Raw genomic sequence first — 24,043 nt, 5'->3', positions numbered from 1 at the left:
GCTGCCCCCCGCCTCCCAGTGTCCTCCATCGCTGACCCGGATCATCGCTGCACACACTCCCCCGCCTTCTGCAGGGTCCACACCCCCAATCCCCCCCCCCCCCCACACACACACACATTGAGGCCGGCCCTGGGCTCTGCCTTTCGATGCCGAGCCCCACTCCCGCCCGTCTTGTTCGGCCGCCTCCCACCGGAGCAGCCAGAGCGCGGGCTCCAGGCCCAGGAAGGAGGCTCGTGAGGAAGAGAACTGTTTAATGAGCGCCTGTCCGGGCCCTGCCCGGGGACAGGGGAGCGGCCTGTCCCGGCCGAGGGCGCGGAGGGCCCCGGGGAGGGCCCCGGAGGCTGCGGCGTCAGCAGGCAGCGAGGAGGCTGAGGGGCAGCGCCAGCGCCAGGAGCGGGCCGGCCGGGGCGGGCAGCGCCTGCCCGTTGATGCGCGCCCACACCCAGTGCTGGTAGGCCGAGACGCGCAGGTAGATGGGCGGCGCCTCGCCGATGCTGCAGCCGGGGCCCCAGCTCACCATGCCCACCAGGAGCCACGTGCCCTCCGCGGGGCAGGACAGGGGCTCCCCGCTGGTCTCCTGGGGGGGGGGCAGAGGTCAGGGCGGCCAGGCGTGGCCCGGGGAAAGGGGCCCAGCAGGGGCTTCACACAGACAGTGCCACACCCCTGAGTCTCCCTGGCCGAGCAGCACCCAGGAGGCCTCCCACAGAGGGTGCTCTCCCCGCGCTCTGGAGTCAGTCCTCCATCCCCCCTTACCCACCTCCGTCTCCCCACCCCCACTCTCCACCTGACCTCCATTTCTTCTCCATCCCATCTCCCTTCCCCATCTTCCTGCTCCGTGGCCTCTGCTCATTCCTTCCCTCTCCCCCCACCCCCTCCACATCCTGGCCTAGGGCTTGGAGGGCAGGGGCAGGGGCAGGGGCAAGGACAGAGCCGGGGCAGGGGCAGGGCCAGGGCCAGGGCCAGGGGCAGGGGAGGGGCAGGGTTAGGGCCAGGGCCAGGGCCAGGGGCAGGGGAGGGGCAGGGGCAGGAGAGGGGCAGGGTTAGGGCCAGGGCCAGGGCGAGGGGCAGGGCAGGGCAGGGCAGGGGCAGGGCAGGGGCAGGGCAGGGGCAGGGCAGGGCAGGGCCAGCGCTCACGTAGCAGAAGTGCTTCCGGTCGGGGTCCTGCACACAGACCATCTGGGAGTTGATGATCCGGATCAGGGCGGGGATTCGGGAGAACCGGTGGTAGAAGTCCTCACACTCCTTGCTGCTGAGGACGGTGACCTCCTTCTCCTGGATGGTCCGGGACTGCGGCCAAGGGCCTGCGGATAGGCCCCCTCAGGCGGCAGATTCCCTGCTGCCGCCGCCCCCTCGGCTCCTGGCCAGCTCCCAGCCTTCTCCGCAGGCCGCACGGCGGACCAGGGTCAGCCCACCTGCCGTCCCAGCCTGCCCTTCCCCAGCTCCCCTTGAGGGGGATCCGGGTAGGGCCCTCAGTCTGGCCTCACGGGACCTGGTTTGCCTCCCACAGAGTCCCACCCGCTGAGTCCATTCCTGCCCTTCCTTCCGCCCAAGACCCTCCTCAGAGGCTCCTCCCTGGGGCCCCTCAGCCCCCAGCTCGGCCCCCTCCCTCCCCTCGCTGGTCTCGTCCACAGCCTGAGCCTGGGGACTTCTGATCCTCCCCAGCCTCTGACAGCCTGTGGCAGGGAAGACAGAGCAGCCAGCCCCTCCCCTGGGCTGGAGCCGGAGGCTCGGGTGGGGGTGATGGGGGGACTCGGGGAAAGGCAGGTGCCTGAAGGAGGGGCCGTCCTGCTCCTAAGGAGTGGACCCCGGAGGGCCGGGACAGCTTCCTGCCCTGGGCCTTGCTCCCAATGGGATGACAGGGGACTGAGGGCCCTGGGGGATCCCGAGGGACTCCCAGACTCTGGGGCCGACTACCTCGGGAGCTTTTCCCAGACAAGAGCCGGCTCCTCTCACCTCCATGTTCTGCTTGAAGGCATGGCCCCCCGGAATCCTGCCAACAGCAGAGCCCGCTCTGCGGCCCTCCTGCCCGGCCTGGCCGGAGCTCCTGGGCACCTCTGCCCCCTGCGGCCTGAGGCCAGGCTGCTCCTGCCGAACCCCTCGGGGGAAGACCACCTTGGGTAGAAGAGCCCGACAGGGCCCAGCCGGCGTGGCTCAGGGGCTGAGCCTCGACCTACGAGCCAGGAGATCAGGGTTCGATTCCTGGTCAGGGCTCATGCCAGGGTTGCAGGCTCCATCCCCAGTAGGGGCATGCAGGAGGCAGCCGATCCATTATTCTCTCTCCTCATTGGTGTTTCTATCTCCCTCTCCTTCTCCTTTCCTCTCTGAAATCAATAAAAACTTATTTTTAAAAAAGGAGAGAGACAGCCCAGCAGGAAGGTGGAGCAGGGGCTCCCAGGGACCACACCTCAGAAACATCCGTCCACGGCCGGCCGAGCTGCCTCTCCCACGCCCGCCCGGTCCGGCGGGACTCACCGTTGGCCCTGGGGCGGCCCCAGCCGGTCACGGTGCACAGGGAGAAGTCCTGCACCTTGTAGTCCAGGCCGGGCAGGCAGATGGGCCAGACGTACTTGCTGTAGGTGAGCGCTCTCTCGAGCCGCAGGAGGGCGATGTTGTTGGCCTTGCCCACCCAGGACCAGTAGCGCCGGGCCCGGAACCGGCTGTTGAGGATGACCTCGCGCACGCCGACGTCCACCGTGGTCGGAGCCCGCTGGTCGATCCAGGGGCTCCCCATCCGCACCGAGTAGGTGACGCCGTCCCTGGGGAAGTACCAGGGCGTCTGTGTCAGTGCCAGGCACCCGGCCCGACCGCGGAGACCGGCAGGCCGCCTGCCGCGGCCCGGCCCCGAGCCTCCTCACCGCGGAGGGAGCAGAGCCCAGCCCTGCACACAGTGCGGCCGCGCCCTCCTCGGAGGGGAAACCGAGGCTCGGAGAAGCCCAGGGCCCGCTCAGGGCTACCCAGCAGGAAAGGGTGGAGGTGGCACGGCCCTCGCTTCCTCTGGAGTCTGTCCCGGCCTGGGCTGCGGCCCCGTACTGGGCCCTGGCCTCGCCCCTGGCCTCCTTTCCCAGCATGCCTCTGGAGCCTGTGCGGACCTTAGGCCGGATCACGCCCATCACGCCTCTGCACTGGCCAGCCCTCGTGGCCAGCCCTCGTGGCCAGCACAGGTGTGCCCCTTGGCCACTCCCCCCCCACCAGAGCTCGGCTGCCCTCCCTCTGGTCCCCTCACTGACTGAACGCCGCGGTGAGCATGGCCTTCTTGTCTGAGGACCAGCTGGTCCTCTCCCGGCCTGGTGCCCAGGCCGGCCCGCTGCCACGGAGTGCCAAAGCTGCTGGCCGATGAAGGGAGGAGGGAGGCACTGGGCCTGCTCCCTGTGGAGGCGGGACCGGGTGTGTGTGGGGGGCGCTCTGCTCCTGGGAAAGCCGAGCACTGCGCTCCGCCTGCCGGGAGCCGCGCTGAGGCTGACCTAGGACCGGGGGGGCTCTGCCCCGGCACAGCAGCCACGATGGGCCAGCAGGTGGAGGAGGGGCCCATGTGGCTCCAGCGCCCTTCCCCCAGCCCACCGGGCCCCGACTCACTGGGTGAGGCAGTGGGCCACGGTCAGCACCCACTGGGCAGCGATGAGGGTGCCTGCACACACGTGTGTGCCGTTGGCCCGCACGCTGGCCATCCATGGCCACCGCCGGGCGACGGCCTCCGGGTCCCTGAGGGTGGGGTCCGGCTCGTGGGAGTTGCCGCAGGCTGAGGAGGGAGGGCCAGGTGAGGGAGGGCCCCTCCAGCTGCTCCCAGGGCACCCCCACCCCACCCCCTCTCACTCCAGCTCCTGCCGACCCCCCATGACTCCTCTCTACCGGCCGGAGAGCAAGATGCTGTCCCCATGGCCGCATGCAGCCGGCTCAGCTCAGCTCCTCCCCCCCCCCCCCCGCCCCCCGCCCCCTCCAGCCGGTCCCTGGTCTCACAGACCCTCACAGACTCCCTGCTTCCCCCACGACGACCCTCTCCCTCTCTGGGGACCCTCCTGTGGCTCAGAAAGGCAGGAAATGGGCCACTGCACAGACATGCAGCCGGGAGAGACCGCCACAGGCCAACTCAGGGCCTCTGGGCCGGGCCTGGGGCCGGGCCTGGGGCCGGGCCTTGGGGAGGGGCCTCGGGGAGGGGCCTCGGGGACGGGCCTCGGGGACGGGCCTGGGGAGGGGCCTGGGGGAGGGGCCTGGGGGAGGGGCCTCGGGGAGGGGCCTCGGGGAGGGGCCTGGGGGACGGGCCTGGGGGACGGGCCTGGGCGACGGGCCTGGGCGACGGGCCTGGGCGACGGGGCCTCGGGGATGGGATGGGGTGGGGTGGGGTGGGGTGGGCGGGGTGGGCTGTGTGGACTGGGGTGAGTTAAGTGGGCTACACCGAGCCCCAGGATAGCCTGCTTCCAGGTGGGGGTCTCAGGGGCATGGCTGGAAGGCCCCTGCTCAAGACCAGGCATGTCCACTGCCCAGACACCCTCCTTCTCCTCCTCCCCCTCCTCTACCTCCTCTTCCTCCTCCTCTCCCCCTCCCCCTCCTCTTCCTCTTCCTCCTCCTCCTCCCCCTCCCCCTCCTCCTCTGTCCTTTCCACCCCCATCTGAGGCCCTGGAGGCCTTCCCACCCAGTCCCTCCTCCACCCCTCTCCCACCCCTCTCCCAACCCACCCCTCCCAGCCCGCGTGCTCACTTAGCGGTGCAGCCGTGATGACCGGGGTAGCCGGGTTCTGCATGGTGGGGGGGCCCGTGGTGGGGGAGCCCGTGGTGGGGGGGCCCGTGGTGGTGGTGGTGGGGCCCGTGGTGGGGCCCCACGGCTTCATGGTGGTGGTGGGGCCCGTGGTGGTGGGGCCAGTGTGGGGGGGGCCCATGGTGGTGAGGCGTGTGGGGGGGGGCAGCCCCGTGGTGGGGGGGCCCATGGTGGTGAGGCGTGTGGGGGGGGGCAGCCCCGTGGTGGGGGGGCCCGTGGTGGTGAGGCGTGTGGGGGGGGGCAGCCCCGTGGTGGGGGGGCCCGTGGTGGTGAGGCCTGTGGGGGGGGGCAGGCCCGTGGTGGGGGGGCCCGTGGTGGTGGTGGGGCCTGTGGGGGGGGGCAGGCCCGTGGTGGGGGGGCCCGTGGTGGTGGTGGGGCCTGTGGGGGGGGGCAGGCCCGTGGTGGTGAGGCCCGTGGTGGGGTTCTGCTGGGGGACTTGCCGGGGCGGACGAGGCCCCCCTGAGGGGCAGGTGGCGCTGGAGGCACCAGGGTCAGGGGGGGCAGCGCCCCAGCAGCCTGTGGAGGGAGGCGGAGGTCAGAGGTGGAGAGGGGCCCTGGAGGGGGACAGGGGAGGGGGGAGGGGGATGGGGAGGACAGGGGAGGGCAGGGGGAGGGGCGAGAGGATGGGGTAGGTGGGGGGGAGGGAGGCGGGGAGGGAGGGCAGGGAGGAGGGCAGACGGGATGGGGCAGGGGGGCAGCACGGACGGGGAGGTCAGGGGGGTGGGGAGGGCAGGATGGGATGGGGCAGGGGCGCAGGGGGCGGGAGGGGCGCTCACCCGCCGGCGGGAGCAGCGGGAGCAGGAGGCCCAGGAGGCCCAGGAGGCCCAGGAGGCGGGGGCGGACCGGGGCGGGGACGGGAGGCTGGCACCGGCGCTCCATCCTGCCCCGCGGCAACTGCGCGCAACTCCTTCCCCCGGTGCCCCCCAGCGGCCGCCGCCGGCTTCCGGCGCCCCCCAGAGGCCGACCCCTGCCCCCAGTGGCCGCCACCGGCTTCCGGCGCCCCCTAGCGGCCGCCCCCTGCCCCCCAGGGGCCGCCGCCGGCTTCTGGCGCCCCCCAGCGGCCCCCCCGGCACACCCCCAGCGGCCGCAGTGGCGCTCCCAGGTCTCGCTGCCAGGGCGCCCCCTGGTGGCCGGCCTCCCCACTGCCCCACGGGGCACCGGACCCTCCATGGCCCGTCCCCACCCCCACCCCCCACCCCTTGGCCGGCCGCGTGGGCGCCCCCGCCCCCCCCACACCGCCCCCTGGCCGCCCACAGGCCTCGGGGAGCAGAGCCCTTCGTGTTGGAATTAGGGAACTGTTTTATTTTATTTTATTTTTAATTAAGGCATTACATGCGTCCATAGCTCACTGCTGCCCTCACACACACACGCCCGCCCCCCAGAGTTCTGCCTCCGTTGGTTGTGTCATAGGCACGCACACAAGCCCTCCGTTAATCTCTTACCCCCACCGCACCCTGCCTCCCCTGCCATGGACAGTCTGATGCTTGGCTGTCTCTGTGTCTACCTTTTTGTCCATCGGTTTATAATGTTCCTTATTATCCATACATGAGTGAGGTCATGTGGTGTTTCTCTTTCATTGATTGGCTTATTTCACTCAGCATGATGGTCTCCAATTCCAACCAGATGGCTGCAAATGATGAGAATTCCTTCTTTTTATGGCAGCGTAGTATTCCATTGTGTAGCTGGACCATCGGTTTCTGATCCAATCATCTGCTGATGGGCACCTAGGCTGTTTCCAAATCCTGGCTATTGTAGATTGTGCTGCTATGAACATGGGGGTGCATATGTCCTTTCTGATTGGTGTTTCTAGTTTATCAGGATATGGAATTAGGAAACATTTTGATGGCCCCACCACATGGATGGAGAGAACATTGAGAATGCAGTCAGGGGGGGGGGGTAGGACATGAGACACCCCGGCCTCCGGCACAAAAGGCCCAGGAAGCCACGCCAGGACATCCTGACCTCGGCCGGGGCTGCCACCCGGCCCTCGTCTCTGAGGACTCAGCCAGTCACACCCACTACCCTCCCAGGGCCCACCTGAGCCCCTCCAGGGCTGAGGGACCACTCCCTCCCCACTCGGCGGGACGCTGCCCTGGGTCCAGAGCCCGATGGGTCCCCGAGACGGCTCAGTGTGCACCCCCCACCCAGTCACCCAGCGGCTGCCCTGCCCTCCCTGCCCCCGCACCCACCCCTGCGGGGAGAGAGAAGCGGTCAGATGTGGTAAAACCGGGGGACACGGGCTGGGAGAGGCCGCTTCTGGAACGGGGTCCACAGGGCAGGTCTGGGGTTTGTCTTGGGAAGAGATGGACCCTCCCAGGAAGGCCCCAGGGGAACTGTGGTCGGGGCCAGGCCTGGGGGCCTGGGGGCGGGGCCGTCTCGGAGGGCGGGGGGGAGGCAGAGGAGATGGGCAGGTGGGGGGTCAGGGGGGAGGGGGGAGGGAGGGCAGGGGGCCGGCCAGAGTCTAGAAGAAAGATGACTTTGGTGGGAAAAGTGAAAAAGCATCTTCATTGAACAACTGGAAGCCAGCGGCGTGGGGCCCTCCCTCCCCTGGGGCTCCTGCCCCTGTGCCCGCGGCCTGCAGGCCCCCCTCTCGGCGGGCGGGCACAGGGCAGGGAGAAGCAGCCTGGCTCCAGCTCGGACAAGCCCGGCAGCACTGCTCACAGGAGCCGCAGGGAGCCCAGGGAGACCAGCAGGATGTAGTTGGTGTGCAGGGTCGGGCTCAGTAAGGCGGGCTGCGCCCTGCTCTTGAACTGCACGTCCGCGATCTGCCTCTGGATCCAGTGGGTGAAGTAGGAGGTGCTGGTGTAAATGTTGGGGAAGTGGTGCTGCTTGCAGCTGAAGCTCCAGCTCTCCACCCCCATCTGGATCCACGTCTTGTTCACCTGGCAGACCAGGGAGCTGCCCGAGTTCACCTGCCAGGGCAGAGGGGCGTCAGGGAGGCCCAGGCGAACCCGCCCCCCACAGGCTGGGCCTCAGCCTGAGCCGGGCCTCGGGCCCCTGAGGACGGGGCCTGGCGGGGACCCGCTCGGCACACAGCGGCTCCACGCTGGGACCCCCGGTCGGGGCCTCGCTGTCCTTCCCCTTCAGTCTCCTGCGAACTCCCCTGAGTCCTGGGGGGCCGCCAAGGGGGTGCCCCGACCTTCCTTCCCGCAGTCCTGCTTGCACGGTGAGCTAGTGGAAATGCACCCCTACCCCTCCTCCTTTGTTACAGCAGCATCGGTCAATCCAAAGGTAACTGCTGTTATTCCTCTTGATGGCAGGTTTATGGTCATTTAAAAAATTTTACACTCTTTTATGTCATTGAAAAGTTTTGTAAATTAGAAAAAAAAATGGTTCTCTCTATAGATATAAACGATATAAAATGGTTAATCTTCACATGAGGACATTTTTTTCCATCGATTTTTAGAGAGTGGAACGGAGCAGGAGAGACAGAAAGAACTTGATGTGGGAGAGACACACGATTGGTTGCCTCCCCTATGTGCCCAGGGATTGAGCCTCCAACCGAGTTACATGCCCTTGGCCAGTATCGAACCTGGGACCCTTCAGTCCGCAGGCCGACGCTCTATTCACCGAGCCACACAGCCAGGGCAATGATACAGATTTCTGAAAAAATAATGCAAACCTCTGACCCACCAGTTCTTTGCAGGATGCAGCCCCTGAAAAATTCTGGAGCATGTCAATAGGGAAATGAGTGTAAGAATATTTGGAGGAGCAAAATCTGTGATGTGAAAAAAAACAACTGGAAACTGCTTCAATGTAGTAGAAAGGATAAGCTGTGGCATATTCACCACAGGGAATATCGTGGGCAGAGCTGATTCATGACTCAGCTGCACCTATCACTACGGCTAAATCTCAAAAAACAATGTTGAACAGAAGATGCAAGAGACAGAAGTGTGTCTACAGAAGGAGGCCATTTGTGCAAAACCGGTTCTGCCAGATGCGAGCATGTCCTGGTTGTGTGGAGACACGCTCAGAGGCACCGTCCTGTGGCCAGGAGCAGAGTGCGTGCGCCGGTCTGACGGCCTGGGAAGCGAACCCAGGAAGGCAGGCTTGTCCGAGGTCGCCCAGGGCCACGGGAGAAGGAAGGCCTGGCCTCGGAAGTCCCTCCCTGCCCGGGCCACACAGTCGCACCTGACAAGAGTCTGCGCCCCACTCTGAGCTGGCGCACAGCATGTCCTTGCCCATGATCTTCTTCTGGCCCTTCAGGTAGAGGAACTGATACTGCTGGTTGCAGATCTCACTGTTCATTATCCTGACGGAAACTTCCTGAAGACTGTAGGGGGACTTTGGGGCCACTAGGGAGAGAGAGAGAGAGAGAGAGAGAGAGAGAGAGAGAGAGAGAGAGAGAGGGAGGGAGGGAGGGGAAGATTCCGCCTCAGCATCCCTTCAGTAATTTGGCACCACTGTACCTTGGGGCCATATGCGTTCCCTGAAGTGGGGGCAGGGCCATTTCCTGGGTGGCAATTTATTTATTTTGTGGGCGGGGTGTGATTTATAAAGGCCCCGTCCATTGCCTGACTTTAGAAAAGCTCAAGCTCATTAAGAAAACGGAGTAAAAGTCCCCCGAAGGCTTAGAGTAGGGGTGTCGAACTCAATCAGAGAAGGGGCCAAAATCTAAAATCCAGCCTAAATCGCGGGCCGAATGGTTTACTGAACAGTCATAAACTGACAATGTCATAAACTGACAGCGGAGTGCAGTGATGACAGCGCGGTGCGGGCCACATTGCAAGGCCTGGCGGGCTGGATTTGGCCCGCGGGCCTTGTGTTTGACACATGTGGCTCAGAGTGACATCCGGCACTGAACGAGGACAAGATTTCCTCAGGGAGCCAGGAGGTGGTCAGGTGGCAATGCCCGGGAGCCCGGAGTGTGCCACCCCTGGGAGGCGGGCCCCAAAAGGCTCTTGGATGCTAGAACCCCAGCGTGCCGCTAATGGGGCCGTTGGCATCTCAGGGTAACAGCTGCGTGGCTGCCCAATGGTTCCCTGCCACCTGTGGGCAGGGGAGCCCACTGCCGTCCAGGGAGAACTCCCTGCCCTGTTGCCAGGTGATGGCTCTGGTTGGATTTGACCTTGAGGCCTGAGGCCCATGCAGACCAAGTGTCTTCTCCACGAGAGCTCTTTGCTCTCAGCAGAAGTTGGGAGAGTATGCAGAGCATGGAGATGCTCAGGACATGTTTGCTGACAGGTTGACGAGTGAAGGAAAGGAGAGGAGAGGAGAGGAGAGGAGAGGAGAGGAGAGGAGAGGAGAGGAGAGGAGAGGAGAGGAGAGGAGAGGAGAGGAGAGGAGAGGAAAGGAGAGGAAAGGAGAGGAAAGGAGAGGAAAGGAGAGGAAAGGAAGGGCCCAGGGCGATGTGTTCTAAAGAGGCCATGTTTTGGAAACTGCCCCCTCACCTCTCACGGACGGACGTCCCCACACGATGGCCCAGCATGAGGATCCAACCTCTGGCACGAGCTTGGTGGTCGGGAGGCAGATGGGCTGGACCATGGGGGACCAGAGGATGGGGTCCTTGAGCTTCAGGAGGGCGATGTCATCGGATATGAGGCTCCTGAAATTCTCGTGGATCACCAGCCGAGCGAGTGGGAGCTGGGTGCCGTTTGCCGAGAGGTGCTGGGCTCCCACCATCACTGAGTACTTGCTGGCATCCAGGGACCTGCAGGCCGTGGGGGGAGGCGGTCTCCGCAGGCACCTGTGACCCCAGCACCCGCCCGCCCGGCCCCGACTGACCTCTCTCCGCAGGCACCTGTGACCCCAGCACCCGCCCCCCCAGCCCGCCCGGCCCCGACTGACCTCTCTCCGCAGGCAGCTGTGACCCCAGCACCCGCCCCGGCCCGCCCGGCCCCGACTGACCTCTCTCCGCAGGCACCTGTGACCCCAGCACCTCCCCCCCGGCCTGCCCGGCCCCGACTGACCTCTCTCCGCAGGCACCTGTGACCCCAGCACCCGCCCCGGCCCGCCCGGCCCGGACTGACCTCTCTCCACAGGCACCTGTTACCCCAGCACCCTGCCCCGGCCCGCCCGGCCCTGACTGACCTCTCTCCACAGGCACATGTGACCCCAGCACCCGCCCCCCCGGCCCGCCCGGCCCAGACTGACCTCTCTCCCCAGGCACCTGTTACCCCAGCACCCGCCCCCCCTGGCCCGCCCGGCCCCGACTGACCTCTCTCCGCAGGCACCTGTTACCCCCAGCACCCCCCCTCCCCGGCCCGCCCGGCCCGGACTGACCTCTCTCCCCAGGCACCTGTTACCCCAGCACCCCCCCCCCCCGGCCCGCCCGGCCCAGACTGACCTCTCTCCGCAGGCACCTGTTACCCCAGCACCCCCCCCCCCCGCCGCCAGGCCCCGACTGACCTCTCTCCCCAGGCACCTGTGACCCCAGCACCCGCCCCCCCGGCCCAGACTGACCTCTCTCCGCAGGCACCTGTTACCCCAGCACCCTGCCCCGGCCCGCCCGGCCCGGACTGACCTCTCTCCACAGGCACCTGTTACCCCATCACCCTGCCCCGGCCCGCCCGGCCCGGACTGACCTCTCTCCACAGGCACCTGTTACCCCAGCACCCCCCCCCGGCCCGCCTGGCCCCAACTGACCTCTCTTCGCAGGCACCTGTGACCCCAGCACCCGCCCCGGCCCGCCCGGCCCTGACTGACCTCTCTCCGCAGGCACCTGTGACCCCAGCACCCCCCACCCTGGCCCGCCCGGCCCCGACTGACCTCTCCAGACAGTGGGCGGCCGTGAGGACCCACAGGTGGTGGACGACGGAGCCGCTGCAGATGTACATGCCCATGAACAGGATGCTCACCTGCCACGGCCACTTGCCTGCCTCCACCAGCTTCCCCTTCACCATCTTGCAGGACGTGTTGGTCTGACCGCAGCCCCAGAACCAGGGCTCTGAGGAGAGACAGAGAAGGCGCCGGCCGGGCCGTGGACACGGCGGCACAGGCAGCCGGCTGTGGAGGCAGGGGAGCCTCGGGCACAGGGCAGCAGGCAGGTGACCACGCCGGGCCGCCCCACGAGAACACACGTGGTCACTTTGGGTGTGCGCCCAGAGCCCTTCTGCCACATGGAACCCCAGATTTTCACCCCCAAAAAGTCTACTGAAAGCCCGGCTGGTGTGGCTCCATGGTTGAGCGTCAGCCTGTGAAAGGGAGGTCACAGTTCGATTCCCGGTCAGGGCACAGGCCCCGGTCTCAGGCGCAACCCCAGTGTGGGCGTGCCAGAGGCAGCCGACCAGTGTTTCTCTCTCTCTTCCTCTCTCTCTCTGAAAATCAATACAGAAAAACACATTTATATTTTTTTAAAGAGCCTACTGGGAAACGGGTTTGGATGCTGGCTCCCCAGGTCCCTGAGCTCTCTGGACCTGGTTTCCGGTGGTGAGGTGGGGATACTGGAAGCCACCTCCCCGAGTGTTGTGACCTCAGCCTCAGATGCGCAGGAGCAGCCATTCACACGATGGGGGGAGGGCAGGGGCAGGGCGGGGGAGGGCAGGGGGTGCAGGGGAGGGCATGGGAGGGCAGGGGAGGGCAGGGGCAGGGCAGGGGAGGGCAGGGGGTGCAGGGAAGGGCGGAGGAGGGCAGGGGCGGGGCGAGGGAGGGCAGGGCCTCATCACAGGCCTGGATTGCACCTCCAGACAAGCTCATCTGCCCCACGGACGTTAGCTTGTCCCCAATTTTCATTTATTTATTTGTTTGTTTGTTTGTTTTCTATTTTTTATTGTTTGAAGCATTACAAATAGTAGTACATATGTCTCCTTTCCCCCCAGGCCCCCCCCCCCCCCGCACATGCCTTCTCCTGCCCTCGCCACCCCCATGTTTATATGGATGCATACAAGGCCTTCGGCTGATCTCTTACAGACCCCCCCCCAACCTTCCTTGCCTTCCCGCTATAGTTTGACAGTCTTTTACATATATCCAATTTTTATTATTTTTAAAAATATATTTTATTGATTTCAGAGAGGAAGGGAAAGGGAGGAGAGATAGAAATATCAATGATGAGTGAGGATCATTGATTGGCTGCCTCCTGCACGCCCCCTCCTGGGGATCAAAGCCTGCAACCCATGCCTGTGCCCTGACTGGGAATCGAACCCGGGCCCCTTCAGTCCGCAGGCTGGTGCTCTATCCATCGAGTCAAACCGGCTAGGGAGCCCCCCAACTTTCAAGAAGGCTCTTTCCTGGTGTCCATGTCGCCTGCAAACCAGGATGACCTGGACACCAGCTGGGTCCCCAGGGTGGCATGCCCTGCAGTCTGGTGAAGGTGCATCCATGGGGCGTGTGGACAGCCAACAGACACCAGGCAAGCGGACCCCTCTGCCCTCCCCGTCCCCGGTGCCGTCCCCAGAGCCCTACCTTCCACAATGAGCGGGTTCGCCATTCGACCAAAAGACAGCGGAGATGAGAGGCCGCGAAGGTCGCCCCACCCGCACGCCACGGGCAGCTGGTGCCCGCCGGTCCCCATCGCGGTATGGGGAGAGGGCACCGCCGACGTGCGGGGTTCTAGAACTCGTGGTTTGTTTACTCAGGGTAGCCGGGGCAGGGGGGCACGGGGGCAGCGTCAGGATGCCCGCAGACCAGGAGCCACTGCGTCTTGGTGAGGCCCCACCCGGCAGGCTGTGACCCCTGCCGGATGCCTGCCTCGAGTGGTCTCCTGGGCCTGACGGAGCCCGGGCAGTGCTGGCTCAGGCGGCGCCAGGGCTCCTGGGCTCAGCCTGGGCTCGACGGCCCCGCCGTGCCCACCCGCGCCCGTGACAGCACCGGGCGCGATGCAGGAGAGCAGACGGGTGCCCCGCAGCGGCAGCCCCTCCCTGTGTGTGCAGGCAGGGCTGTCGGGCAGAGCCCCGGCCCAGGCGACACGACTGTCCTCCACGGTCACAGCCATGGACACGCAGCAACACGTGAAGCTCATACACACAGTTTAGAGGAGAAGGAACCGGACACCATAAGGCTCATGGCCTATGAAATTCAAAAGCAGGCAAAACCAACTATTTTTAGGGCAACCTGGTAGAGAAGGAAGGGGAAATGGTTATTCCTACCATCGAATTTCTTCTTTGAGCGAAAATGGGGGTAGGCGAGAGGGAACTACTTTGAGGGGAAACAATCAATAAAAAATAAAAACCCACACAAGATAATTGAATAAAAATGCATATCCATTATTGCCACCAAGGTGAATACAAACGAACTCTCCAAGTCAAAGATTCTTAGATTGGATAGAAAAAAAAAAAATACCAATAACATGCTCATTAAAGACCCACCTAAGACAAAGGGACACGAAGCGGTTGGAGGTATTATATAATAGAAGGATGGGCAAAAATAGAAACGGCAATGTTACGCTCTGACCAGAAAAAGACAGTCATCTCATGTTGGAAAGAGAGAAGAGTTCCAATGACCATACGTCATAAAGTTCTGCTCATCAATAACATGACATCAAACAAACGATGTAAAACAAACAAAAAAAAAGCCCGAAGCACTGCCTACAACACCAAACCCTCACTGCAGTGGGAGTCTTTGGGGAATGAACTGCCTATAAAACCAACCACACAGTCGACTGCTGAGGAAAACATAGTAACTTCCCCATGAGCTGAAGTCCCACATTTCTTACTAGGATGCGACGACGCAGGGATTTAATAACAAAAGACTAAGCAATAAACCAAGACACGTGAAATGTGAAATAATGAAAATAAATGTTCAAATCAAGAAACTATAAAAGGTGCAAAGTAAACGCAAGGAAAATCTGTGAGAAACATGTACAACATATAAAATTATACCCCAATCGATTAGAACAGTAGAATTAGAAATGAACTCCACGATAGGAGCCAGATTGTTGAAAAAGAACAAATACTAAATAGGACCCTTTTACATCGATAGGGTATGTGCCCAGATGTACAGTATGCAACAACACAGCTTTGAAACATAAAGCAAGAGTTATAACTGCAAGAAAGAATAGACAATGTCTTAATTCCTGTGGTAAACCTCTCAGAAGTCAGCAGATTATCTCTCTAATAAAGAGGGGATATGCTAATTGACCGTCACACCCTCACAAAGGTGGTGGCGCCCACAGCCAATAAGGAGGGAATATGCTAATTGACCGCCATGCCCTCAAAGATGGTGGTGCCCACAGCCACAAGCGGGGGGCACCCAGTCCCCTCAGCTCTGCGTGCCTGCCTCCAGAGTCCCCCATTCCCCTCAGCCGTCCAGCTGCACAGGGCCGGCCCAATGCACAGACAAGCCTTGGATGGCAACTGCCTGGCCTCCCAGGCTCAGGTAACCAGGGCTGGCCGAGGCTTCGGCTGCCAGCAGTGGCAGCAGCAGAGGTGTGATGGGGATGTCTCTTTCCCTGATCGCTGGGTCAACTCCTGCACCTGAGGGCTCCCGGACTGAGGGACACTCCCCCCCCACACACACCCAGTGTATGAATTTTCATGTACCGGGCCTCTAGTTTATATTGTAATGCAACTTTTATGTCATTGTGGTTTTAATTTGCATTTCTCTAATGATTAGTGATATTGAGCTTCCTTTCATATGTCTATTGGCCACCAGTATATACTCTTTGGAGAAGTGTCCTCGTCTGATTTTTAATTGGACTACCTATTTTTTGGTGTTGAGTTGTATCGGTTCTTTATAAATTTTGGGTATTAACCCCTTATCAGATGTATTATTGGCAAATATCTCCTTCTATTCAGTAGGTTGCCTTTTTTTGTTGATGATGGTTTCCTTTGCTGTGTAAAGACTTTAATTTGATGTGGTCCCGTTTTTTTTTATTTTGTTTCCTTTGCCCTGCACTGTACATCCCACATTGATGTGCCCTTCGTGCAGCTTGTCCCAGATCCTGCATCTCTGATACTTCTCCATATTTATCTGACGCTTTCTTAACCTCTCCAGGTCTGTGGGGATTACTGTTTAATGAATTTCTGGATAGCTGGTTCAAGACGGCATAATTCCACTTTTTCTTCATCTCCAGACATCCTAAAGAATGCTGACTTCTACTTGCAACAACTCAGATAGAAAGGCTTCCCACCCAGCTGCTCCAGAGTGGTCCAGCTATTATAGTTTTTTTACTGTAAAGAAAAGTGTGTCCATGAACATGTAATACTTTTGTAATTAGTATGTTAAAATGGCACTTTAAAAACTTCCCAGCAGGTGTGGCTCAGTGGCTGAGCGTTAACCTATGAACTAGGAGGTCATGGTTTGATTCCTGGTCAGGGCACAGGCCCAGGTTACAGGCTCCATCCCCAGGATGCGGTGTGCAGGAAGGAATTTATCCATAATTCTCTCTCATCATGGATGTTTCTCTCTCTCTCTCTTTCTCTCTGAAATCAATAAAAATATATTGTTTTTAGCAAAGTAAAAGCTGACTGTATGTAGGACCTTCCTATTGTCAGCCTTTGGGGCAGTACTCCCTTACAGCATGCCCACTTCACAGATAAGAAAACTGAGGCCTCAAGCCCTTTCCCTATGCCCCAGCACTAGTGATAAGCAAGAAACATCAGCCCACCTGGTAGAATTAATTCCAGGAGACCCTGCCCTCCCACCCCCCCTCCCCCAGCACCAGGGCCACCCAGGAAAGAGAAGAGAACCAGCTTACATTTTCACAAATTTAATCCCTGCTGCTCTGGCCCCAATCCCAGACCCTCTAGGCCGCACTTTCCCTCTCCTGGTCACCGTCCCTCAACCCTCCCTACGGACTGCCCAGGCAGGACCAGGCTCCTCGGGGCCACTCTGTCCCCACCTTGACTCTGGCTGAATAGGGACACGTGGCCTGGGTCTAACCTTGGTCTGGCCCCATTCCGGAGGGGGCAAGTCAGGGGCCCATCTGCGGAGGCAGCAGCCAGGACAGGAGAAGGAGCTGGACGGGGGTGCCGGGGCCCGAGGGCGGCCCGCCGCTCATCTGGTTCTTTATCCATTTGCTGTATCTGGTGACGCGCGAGTACACACCCGGGTTCTGTGCTTTGGCACAGGCCTTCTCCCAGGACATCACTCCAGCCAGGATCCACCGGCCCTCCACTTCGCAAGCCAACGGGCCCCCGGGGTCCCCCTGGGCAGAGAGAGAGGCCTGACGGAGGCTCTGGGCCCAGCTGGGCCCAGGGGACCTGCGGACCCAGAACGCCCATCTGAGTTCCCCTGGGAAGACCCTTTCACTCCTCCGGGATCTCACTACCCAGGGTCCCGCCGCAGCTCCAGAGTAGGGGGCCCTTTCCCAGAATGTTGGGCAGAATCAGAGCCTCAGGGGAAGAGGGATAGGAGCAGTGTGAGGCCAGCATGCCCCTCCCCGGGACCTGCGCCCCCGCCTGGGAGTCCTTCCCCAGACTCACATTGCACAGGTTTTCCCCGAAATTGGTGGCACAGATCATGTCCCCCAGGACCAAGGGCGAGATGTGGGGGATGGAGGACTCCTTCCGGTACATCTGGTCGCACCTCTTGTTGCCTATGACGAACACCTTGGCCTCCCGCAGCTCCGGGGTCAGCGTGGAGTTGGCTGCGGCAGATGCAATCCAAGCCACGGGGACACGCTGAGAGCCAGCCACACCTCCGTGCCCTAACCCTAACCCTAACCTGGCGGTGCCCCCGCCGTGCCCTCTGCCCCCTGAACGGAGCGCACGCCTCCTGCAGGCAGCTCAGGCAGCCCCTCGGCCAGAGCTCCCACACACCTCTCCGTGGAGCTCACCATCACCTGACAAGCCGGCAGGTGTGGCTCAGGAGTTTAGCCTGGACCCTTGAACAGGAGGTCAGGGTTCAATTCCGGGCGTGGGGCGTGCCGGAGGCAGCCGATCGATGATTCTCTCTCATTATTGATGTTTCTGTCTCTCTCCCTCTTCCTTCCTCTCTCTGAAATCAATAAAAAAATATATATTTTTAAAATCCTTTTTAATAAACGACCACCTAACAAGTCTGTCCCTGTCAGCCTGCACCCTCTGCTCAGGGTGGCTCCCTGGGGGCAGGGCCAAGGCCCAGCGTGTGGCCGATGCTTGAGGTCGTCAAGTGAACAGGTGAGCGAGGGAATCTGTGGCTCCCTGACTCCGAGCCCCCGAGAGGCTGGGCCTGCCTGAGGGCCCACAGCCAGGAGCAGCGGAGCCCACGTGATAGCAGCCTTAGCCATCGAGGGCCAGGGGCCAAAGGCCACGGACATGCGTTCCGAGAGGCACCGTGAGGGGCCCCGCAGGAGGAGCCGCTGCGGCCTCCGGGGGGCGCCCCCCCCACTGCCCCCCCTCCCCCCGCTCACCTGAGTAGCGCAGCTTGGCCCGGCCCCAGCCGGTCACCCAGCACTGTGTCCCCACCTTCAGGTCGAAGGCGGGCTCCGGGAGGCAGATGGGCTGCACGGACTCGCGGAAGGCCACGGGGGCCTGCAGCCGGAGCAGGGCCACGTCGCCTGTGGTGAAGGTGCGGCCCCAGAACTTGGGGTGCACAACGATGTCCTTCACCGGGACCGAGACGGCCTTCCGGGGGTCCGGGGGCTGCAGCCGAGCTGTGCCGAGGGTCACGGAGTACTCTTTGGTGCTGCAGGAACACAGCCCCCGTAGGTGCCGGGATCCCCGGCACCCTGCTCCTCCTCCTCCCAGGACCCCCCCACAGGCGCCCTGCCCATCCGGCCTGGAGGCCCTTGGGGTCAGAGGTCCGGCTGCCTCCCCACCACCGCTCCCGCTGATTGCAGGTGGCCTGGCGCGGTGCTGTGTGCACAGGGGTTAGTCCACATGTATGTTTTCATACCGAGTTTCACTTACCACACGGTCTTTGTGGCTGGGGACTCCTGTCCCAGCTCAGGCCCTTGCCCCTTGAGGCCCCCTGTCTGGGCACTCCTTCCCACGCCCCCACCCCCCACTCATGTGGCTTCCGAGGAAAGAGGACGCCACACGGGGCCCGTGGCAGCCGGGTCTCCAGCCCAGAGCGTGGCCGCACTCACCCTTGGATGCAGTGGGCGGCGGTCAGCACCCAGCTGTGGTCCACGAGGGCCCCTCCACACACGTGCTCACCGTCCACACGGAGGCTCACCTCCCAGGGCCAGTGGCGGCTCGCGTCCACCTCCTGCGACCACCAGGGCTTGCCACAAGCTTCTGGAACAAGGTGCCAGGAGGCGCAGTGACCACCCGAGGAGCGGAGGACGGCGACCAAGACGCCCTGGCGTGTGCACTGTCCCGTCTGAGGCAAGTCCGTCTCAGAGACAGGAGCGGAGGGCAGGGCCGCCAGAGCATGAGCCAGGCGGAAAGCCACGGTGACAGATGAGACGCTTGAGATGGCGACAGCACGGGAGTGTGTGTGTGTGTGTGTGTGGCAGGGGGGCAGACGGGGAGACACAGAGAATGTATTTTCTATTGGGTGTGCTGGGTGGAGAACTATCACTGACGGTGAGAGTAAGTTGTTGAAGGATTATACATACACAAAAAAGTTACACAAATTACCTGGCCGGTTTGGCTCAGTGGATAGAGCATCGCCTGCCGACTGAAGGGTCCCAGGTTCAATTCCGGACAAAGGCACGTGCCCAGGTTGCAGGCTCAGTCCCCAGTGGGGGGGCGTGCAGAAGGCAGCCAATCAATGATTCTCTCTCGTCACGGATGTTTTTCTCTCTCTCTCTCTCCCTCTCCCTTCCTCTCTGAAGTCAATAAAAATACACTTTTTTGAAAGAGTATTTTTACTCTTTACTCTCTTCAAAAAATACACTTTTTTGAAGAGAGTAAAGAGAAGAAACAGGAGTGGAGCATGGACATAAACAGGAATAAATTAATGAAATAATTCAGAACAAATCAGGGCTAAACGGGCTATGAACAGCATACACCAGCCTCCAATTTTGAAGCATCAGGAAAAGGCAGGGAGACCCAGAAGAGCCAGCTCTGGAGGCACTGCCACGGGCTCTGCCACGGGCTCTGCCTCGAGCCCGGAGGCTCCACGTGCAGAGGTGTATGTGTGTAGAAGGGGGCACCACCTGGTCAGGGAAAGTGTATGTGTGTAGAAGGGGGCACCACCTGTCAGGGAAGCTGAGCCGGAAGCAGAGGCTCGGGTCCCACGCGAACGCTCTCCCTGCTGCCGGTCTGTGGTCCCACAGCACAGTCTGCAGTCTGGCCTTCGGAAAGCAGGCCCTGTGCACTAGGTGCCCCTCCTCAGGCGCAGAGCCCCAAGCTGAGGCTCACCCTACCCACCTGATTCGGTGTCGCCTTCTCTGTCACCTGAAGGAGAAAGGGGACAGAGATGGAGAGAGAGGCCACGACAGGATGAGGATGAGAGGGTGTTCTCGTGGATGCGTCCCTTTATGTGTTCACCAGTATTTCCCAGCTCCCCTCGCTCCCGGCCCGAGCCCGAGCTGTAGAACACAGGCATCGGGTAGGGCCACGCCGCACTGGCCCTGAGGCCACGCCGCCCCTGCGGGAGGCCGATGCAGGGACGAGGCCCTGAGGCCAGGTGAGCCCTGAAGAGGCCGTGGACAGAGCGCTCGGGCAAGAGGGGTCATTCCAGAGAAGGTGAGCCACGAATGAGATGTGGCCGTGACATTCCTCACAAAGGAAACTGTGGTGCAGTCCTGAGCTCTGGGGCCAAAGGGCAAGGCCTGTGACGGCCAGAACGAGGCCGGGCACAGGGTCCGGGAGAGGGAGGCCGCGAAGATGGGACGTGGGCCCGGCTCGTCGAAGGCAGCAGAGGGAACCGTAGGAAGGTGGCAAGACTGAGGGCAGCGAGGCCCACGGGAGGCGCTGCAGAAACGGGGCAAGAGATGTGGCGTCTGAGGGCAGACGTGGTGAGCACACACGTGGTGAGCAGAGAGGAGACTTGGGGGCGAGGCCAAGTCCAGGATGACTGCCCTCCCCATCTCTGATTCTACAGACGAGTGGCTGCCATCCACCGAGCCAGAGGACCAGTGAGCAAGCCCAGCCTGCAGGGGGCGGGCCTCCCACAGCGTTCTCTGCCGTTCAGGTGGTGGCTGGCAGGCGGGTGCTCGGCCACACCCTGAGGCAGCAGCGCCTCCTGGTGCACGGCCACTTGTGCCAGGCCGGCAAGCACCCGCCGCAGCAGGAGGGCCTGCAGTGCCTGAGGGAAGAGCCGGAGCCCGGGAGAAGGGATGGGCAGCCGGAGGGAGGGAGAGCAGCAGGTGGTGCGGAGGCAGAGCGGAGCCTCTCTGACTCCCTCCCCCACAGACCCTTAAAGCTCCTCTTGGGGCAAAGGGAGAGGGGAGTGAGAAGCACACACTGGTTACGGAGCTCACAGAGATGGTGTTACCGCAGAGGGACTGCAATGCCGGGTAAGCGCCGGTGAGGTGTACGCGCCGGTGAGGCGTGAGCGCCGGTGAGGTGTGCCCGCCGATGAGGGGTGAGCGCCGGTGAGGCGTGACCCCCGGTGAGGGGTGACCCCCGGTGAGGGGTGCCCGCCGGTGAGGGGTGCCCGCCGGTGAGGGGTGACCCCCGGTGAGGGGTGACCCCCGGTGAGGGGTGCCCGCCGGTGAGGGGTGCCCGCCGGTGAGGTGTGCCCGCCGATGAGGGGTGCCCGCCGGTGAGGCGTGAGTGCCGGTGAGGCGTGAGCGCCGGTGAGGGGTGCCCGCCGGTGAGGTGTGCCCGCCGATGAGGGGTGAGTGCCGGTGAGGCGTGAGCGCCGGTGAGGGGTGACCCCCGGTGAGGGGTGCCCGCCGGTGAGGGGTGAGCGCCGGTGAGGTGTGCCCGCCGATGAGGGGTGAGCGCCGGTGAGGCGTGACCCCCGGTGAGGGGTGCCCGCCGGTGAGGGGTGCCCGCCGGTGAGGGGTGCCCGCCGGTGAGGTGTCATTGCCGGTGAGGTGTGCCCGCCGGTAAGTGTGGCCGCTGGTGAGGCTCCAGGTGGAAATTCCTGGGAGGAGGTGATTGACTGACCACTGCGCTGCCGGTGTGACTGCTCGGGAGCCGGATGTAGACTTCGATGGAGAATTGCCATGTTTTAAATGAAAGTTGTGGTCTGGCACCCCGAACCACTGTGTGTGCGCAGGCACCAGCCGTGCCACCCACGTGGGCACTGCGTGGAGAGCCTCACTCCAGGTATTGCTGCTCCCGACGCACCACCTTCTCCCTCCCTCCATCTGGCTCCATAACCCCTACTCTGCTTCCTGGGGGAGAGGCCCGGGCCTGCGGAGGGCACTGGGCAGGAAGGAGGCCCGGCTGAGGGTGACTGTGGACTCTTCTGTCACATGGAGACCTGGACTCTGCGGGCCAGACCCCAAGCCCCGGTGGGGCCCCGATGGGGGGAGGCCAGTGCAAGGCCTGGGATGCTGTCAGCAGGTCGGCTGGGGTCTCAGCCGCGAAGCTCCACACTGCTGGCCCAGCAGCGGGAAGAGGCTGACCCCCAGGAGAAGGGTCCCGGAGGCTGACCCCCAGGAGACGGCCCCGGAGGCTGACCCCCAGGAGACGGCCCCGGAGGCTTACCCCCAGGAGACGGCCCCGGAGGCTGACCCCCAGGAGACGGCCCCGGAGGCTTACCCCCAGGAGAAGGGTCTGGGAGGCTGACCCCCAGGAGACGGCCCCCGGAGGCTGACCCCCAGGAGACGGCCCCGGAGGCTGACCCCCAGGAGACGGCCCGGAGGCTGACCCCCAGGAGAAGAGTCCCGGAGGCTGACCCCCAGGAGAAGAGTCCCGGAGGCTGACCCCCAGGAGACGGCCCCGGAGGCTTACCCCCAGGAGAAGGGTCTGGGAGGCTGACCCCCAGGAGACGGCCCCGAGGCTGACCCCCAGGAGAAGGGCCCCCTGGAATCTCGCAGGGAGGTGGGGTGGGTAGTGGAGGAGAGGTGACTGGGGGGTCCGGTCTCCAGGGGGACTTGGGAGGAGGAGGGGATTGGGAGGAGGAAGGGGGCGGGACCTGCCCTCACCCCAGCTCAGTAGCGGCAGCAGCAGCAGGAGGAGGAGGCTCGGGAGGCGCCCCCAGGAAGCGGCCATGAGCCCAGCGGGACCTTCGGGTGAACCGCTGCGAAGGCGCCGGGGCGCGCGGCAGCCTCCAGCTCCTTACCCGCCAGGTCCCCGCGCCAGCCCGCCTGCCGAACCCCGCCCCCCGCCCCTCCGGCCCCCCGACCCCCCGCACCCCCGCACCCCCGCTCCCCCGCCCCTCCGGCCCCCCGCCCCCCCGCCCCCCAGCCCCTCCGGCCCCCCGCACCCCTGCACCCCGCACCCCGACCCCCCCCCGCCCCCCCGCCCCCCCGCCCCCCTGCACCCCAACCCCCGACCCTGCCCCCCGCCCCTCCGGCCCCCCGACCCCCGCACCCCCGCTCCCCCGCCCCTCCGGCCTCCCGACCCCCTGCCCCCCAGCCCCTCCGGCCCCCCGCACCCCTGCACCCCGCACCCCGACCCCCCCGCACCCCCGCTCCCCCGCACCCCTGCACCCCAACCCCCGAACCCCGCCCCCCGCCCCTCCGGCCCCCCGACCCCCGCACCCCCGCTCCCCCGCCCCTCCGGCCCCCCGACCCCCCGACCCCCAGCCCCTCCGGCCCCTCGCACCCCTGCACCCCGCACCCCGACACCCCCCCCGCACCCCCGCTCCCCCGCCCCCCTGCACCCCAACCCCCGACCCCGCCCCCCTGCACCCCGCTCCCCCCCCGCTCCCCGCCCCCCAACCCCTGCACCCCGCACCCCATCCCCCTGCACCTCGCTCCCCATCCCCGCATCCCCCGCTCCCCGCACCCCCGCCATCCTGCACCCCGCCCCCGCCGCCCCTGACCCCCCGCCCCGTACAAGGAGGTCAACCCCACAACAGCGCCCCTAAGCGCCTTAAATTGGCAAGGGCGCCCCCAGAGCCTGGCTGGTGCAGCACCCCTGACCCCCAGACCAGGGAGGGCGCATGGGAGACTCCCGTCCATCCCGAGAGCCCGGGGAGCTGTGAGCAGCCAGAACGTTCGGGTCCGGCTGGGACCCCGGAAGATTCTTAGAGAAAGTGGCCTCGGAGCCAACCGGGTGCTCTCAGAGACGAAGGCCTGGCGGCCATGGCGTCTGGAAGGACGCTGTCCTGGAACTGACCTGGGGAGGCTGGGAGAAGGCCTCCCCGATTTGTGTCTGTCTCTTGTCCAGGTGGGGAGGCTGGGAGAAGGCCTCCCGATTTGTGTCTGTCTCTTGTCCAGGTGGGGAGGCTGGGAGAAGGCCTCCCCGATTTGTGTCTGTCTCTTGTCCAGGTGGGGAGGCTGGGAGAAGGCCTCCCCGATTTGTGTCTGTCTCTTGTCCAGGTGGGGAGGCTGGGAGAAGGCCTCCCCGATTTGTGTCTGTCTCTTGTCCAGGTGGGGAGGCTGGGAGAAGGCCTCCCCGATTTGTGTCTGTCTCTTGTCCAGGTGGGGAGGCTGGGAGAAGGCCTCCCCGATTTGTGTCTCTTGTCCAGGTGGGGAGGCTGG

General features: G+C 63.8%; 3 protein-coding genes across 3 annotated transcripts; all 3 read right to left on the bottom strand.

Moving 5' to 3' along the window:
• Positions 1 to 349: 349 nt before the first annotated feature.
• On the bottom strand, positions 350 to 5,919 carry PRSS50 (serine protease 50; the record flags this gene model as incomplete). Its single annotated transcript, XM_084901714.1, has 6 exons — positions 350 to 577; positions 1,135 to 1,301; positions 2,473 to 2,756; positions 3,574 to 3,736; positions 4,693 to 5,265; positions 5,913 to 5,919. The coding sequence occupies 6 exons, from the start codon at positions 5,917 to 5,919 to the stop codon at positions 350 to 352; spliced, it is 1,422 nt and encodes a 473-aa protein (XP_084757840.1).
• Positions 5,920 to 7,406: 1,487 nt separating this feature from the next.
• Positions 7,407 to 13,198, bottom strand: LOC311631532 (serine protease 46-like; the record flags this gene model as incomplete). Its single annotated transcript, XM_084901713.1, has 5 exons — positions 7,407 to 7,661; positions 8,881 to 9,044; positions 10,140 to 10,399; positions 11,458 to 11,635; positions 13,090 to 13,198. The coding sequence occupies 5 exons, from the start codon at positions 13,196 to 13,198 to the stop codon at positions 7,407 to 7,409; spliced, it is 966 nt and encodes a 321-aa protein (XP_084757839.1).
• Positions 13,199 to 16,537: 3,339 nt separating this feature from the next.
• On the bottom strand, positions 16,538 to 23,321 carry LOC311631531 (putative serine protease 45; the record flags this gene model as incomplete). The annotated part of the gene is made up of 7 exons (XM_084901712.1): positions 16,538 to 16,771; positions 17,049 to 17,212; positions 17,957 to 18,231; positions 18,635 to 18,785; positions 19,866 to 19,892; positions 20,613 to 20,745; positions 23,295 to 23,321. 7 exons carry the CDS (start codon positions 23,319 to 23,321, stop codon positions 16,538 to 16,540), a joined length of 1,011 nt encoding a protein of 336 aa, XP_084757838.1.
• Positions 23,322 to 24,043: the final 722 nt, after the last annotated feature.

This window comes from Pipistrellus hanaki, assembly GCF_964339955.1.
Source record: "Pipistrellus hanaki genome assembly, chromosome: 13".
NCBI lineage: Eukaryota > Metazoa > Chordata > Mammalia > Chiroptera > Vespertilionidae > Pipistrellus > Pipistrellus hanaki.
Note: the sequence above shows the minus strand (reverse complement) of the source record. Positions and strands in the feature narration are given on the sequence as shown.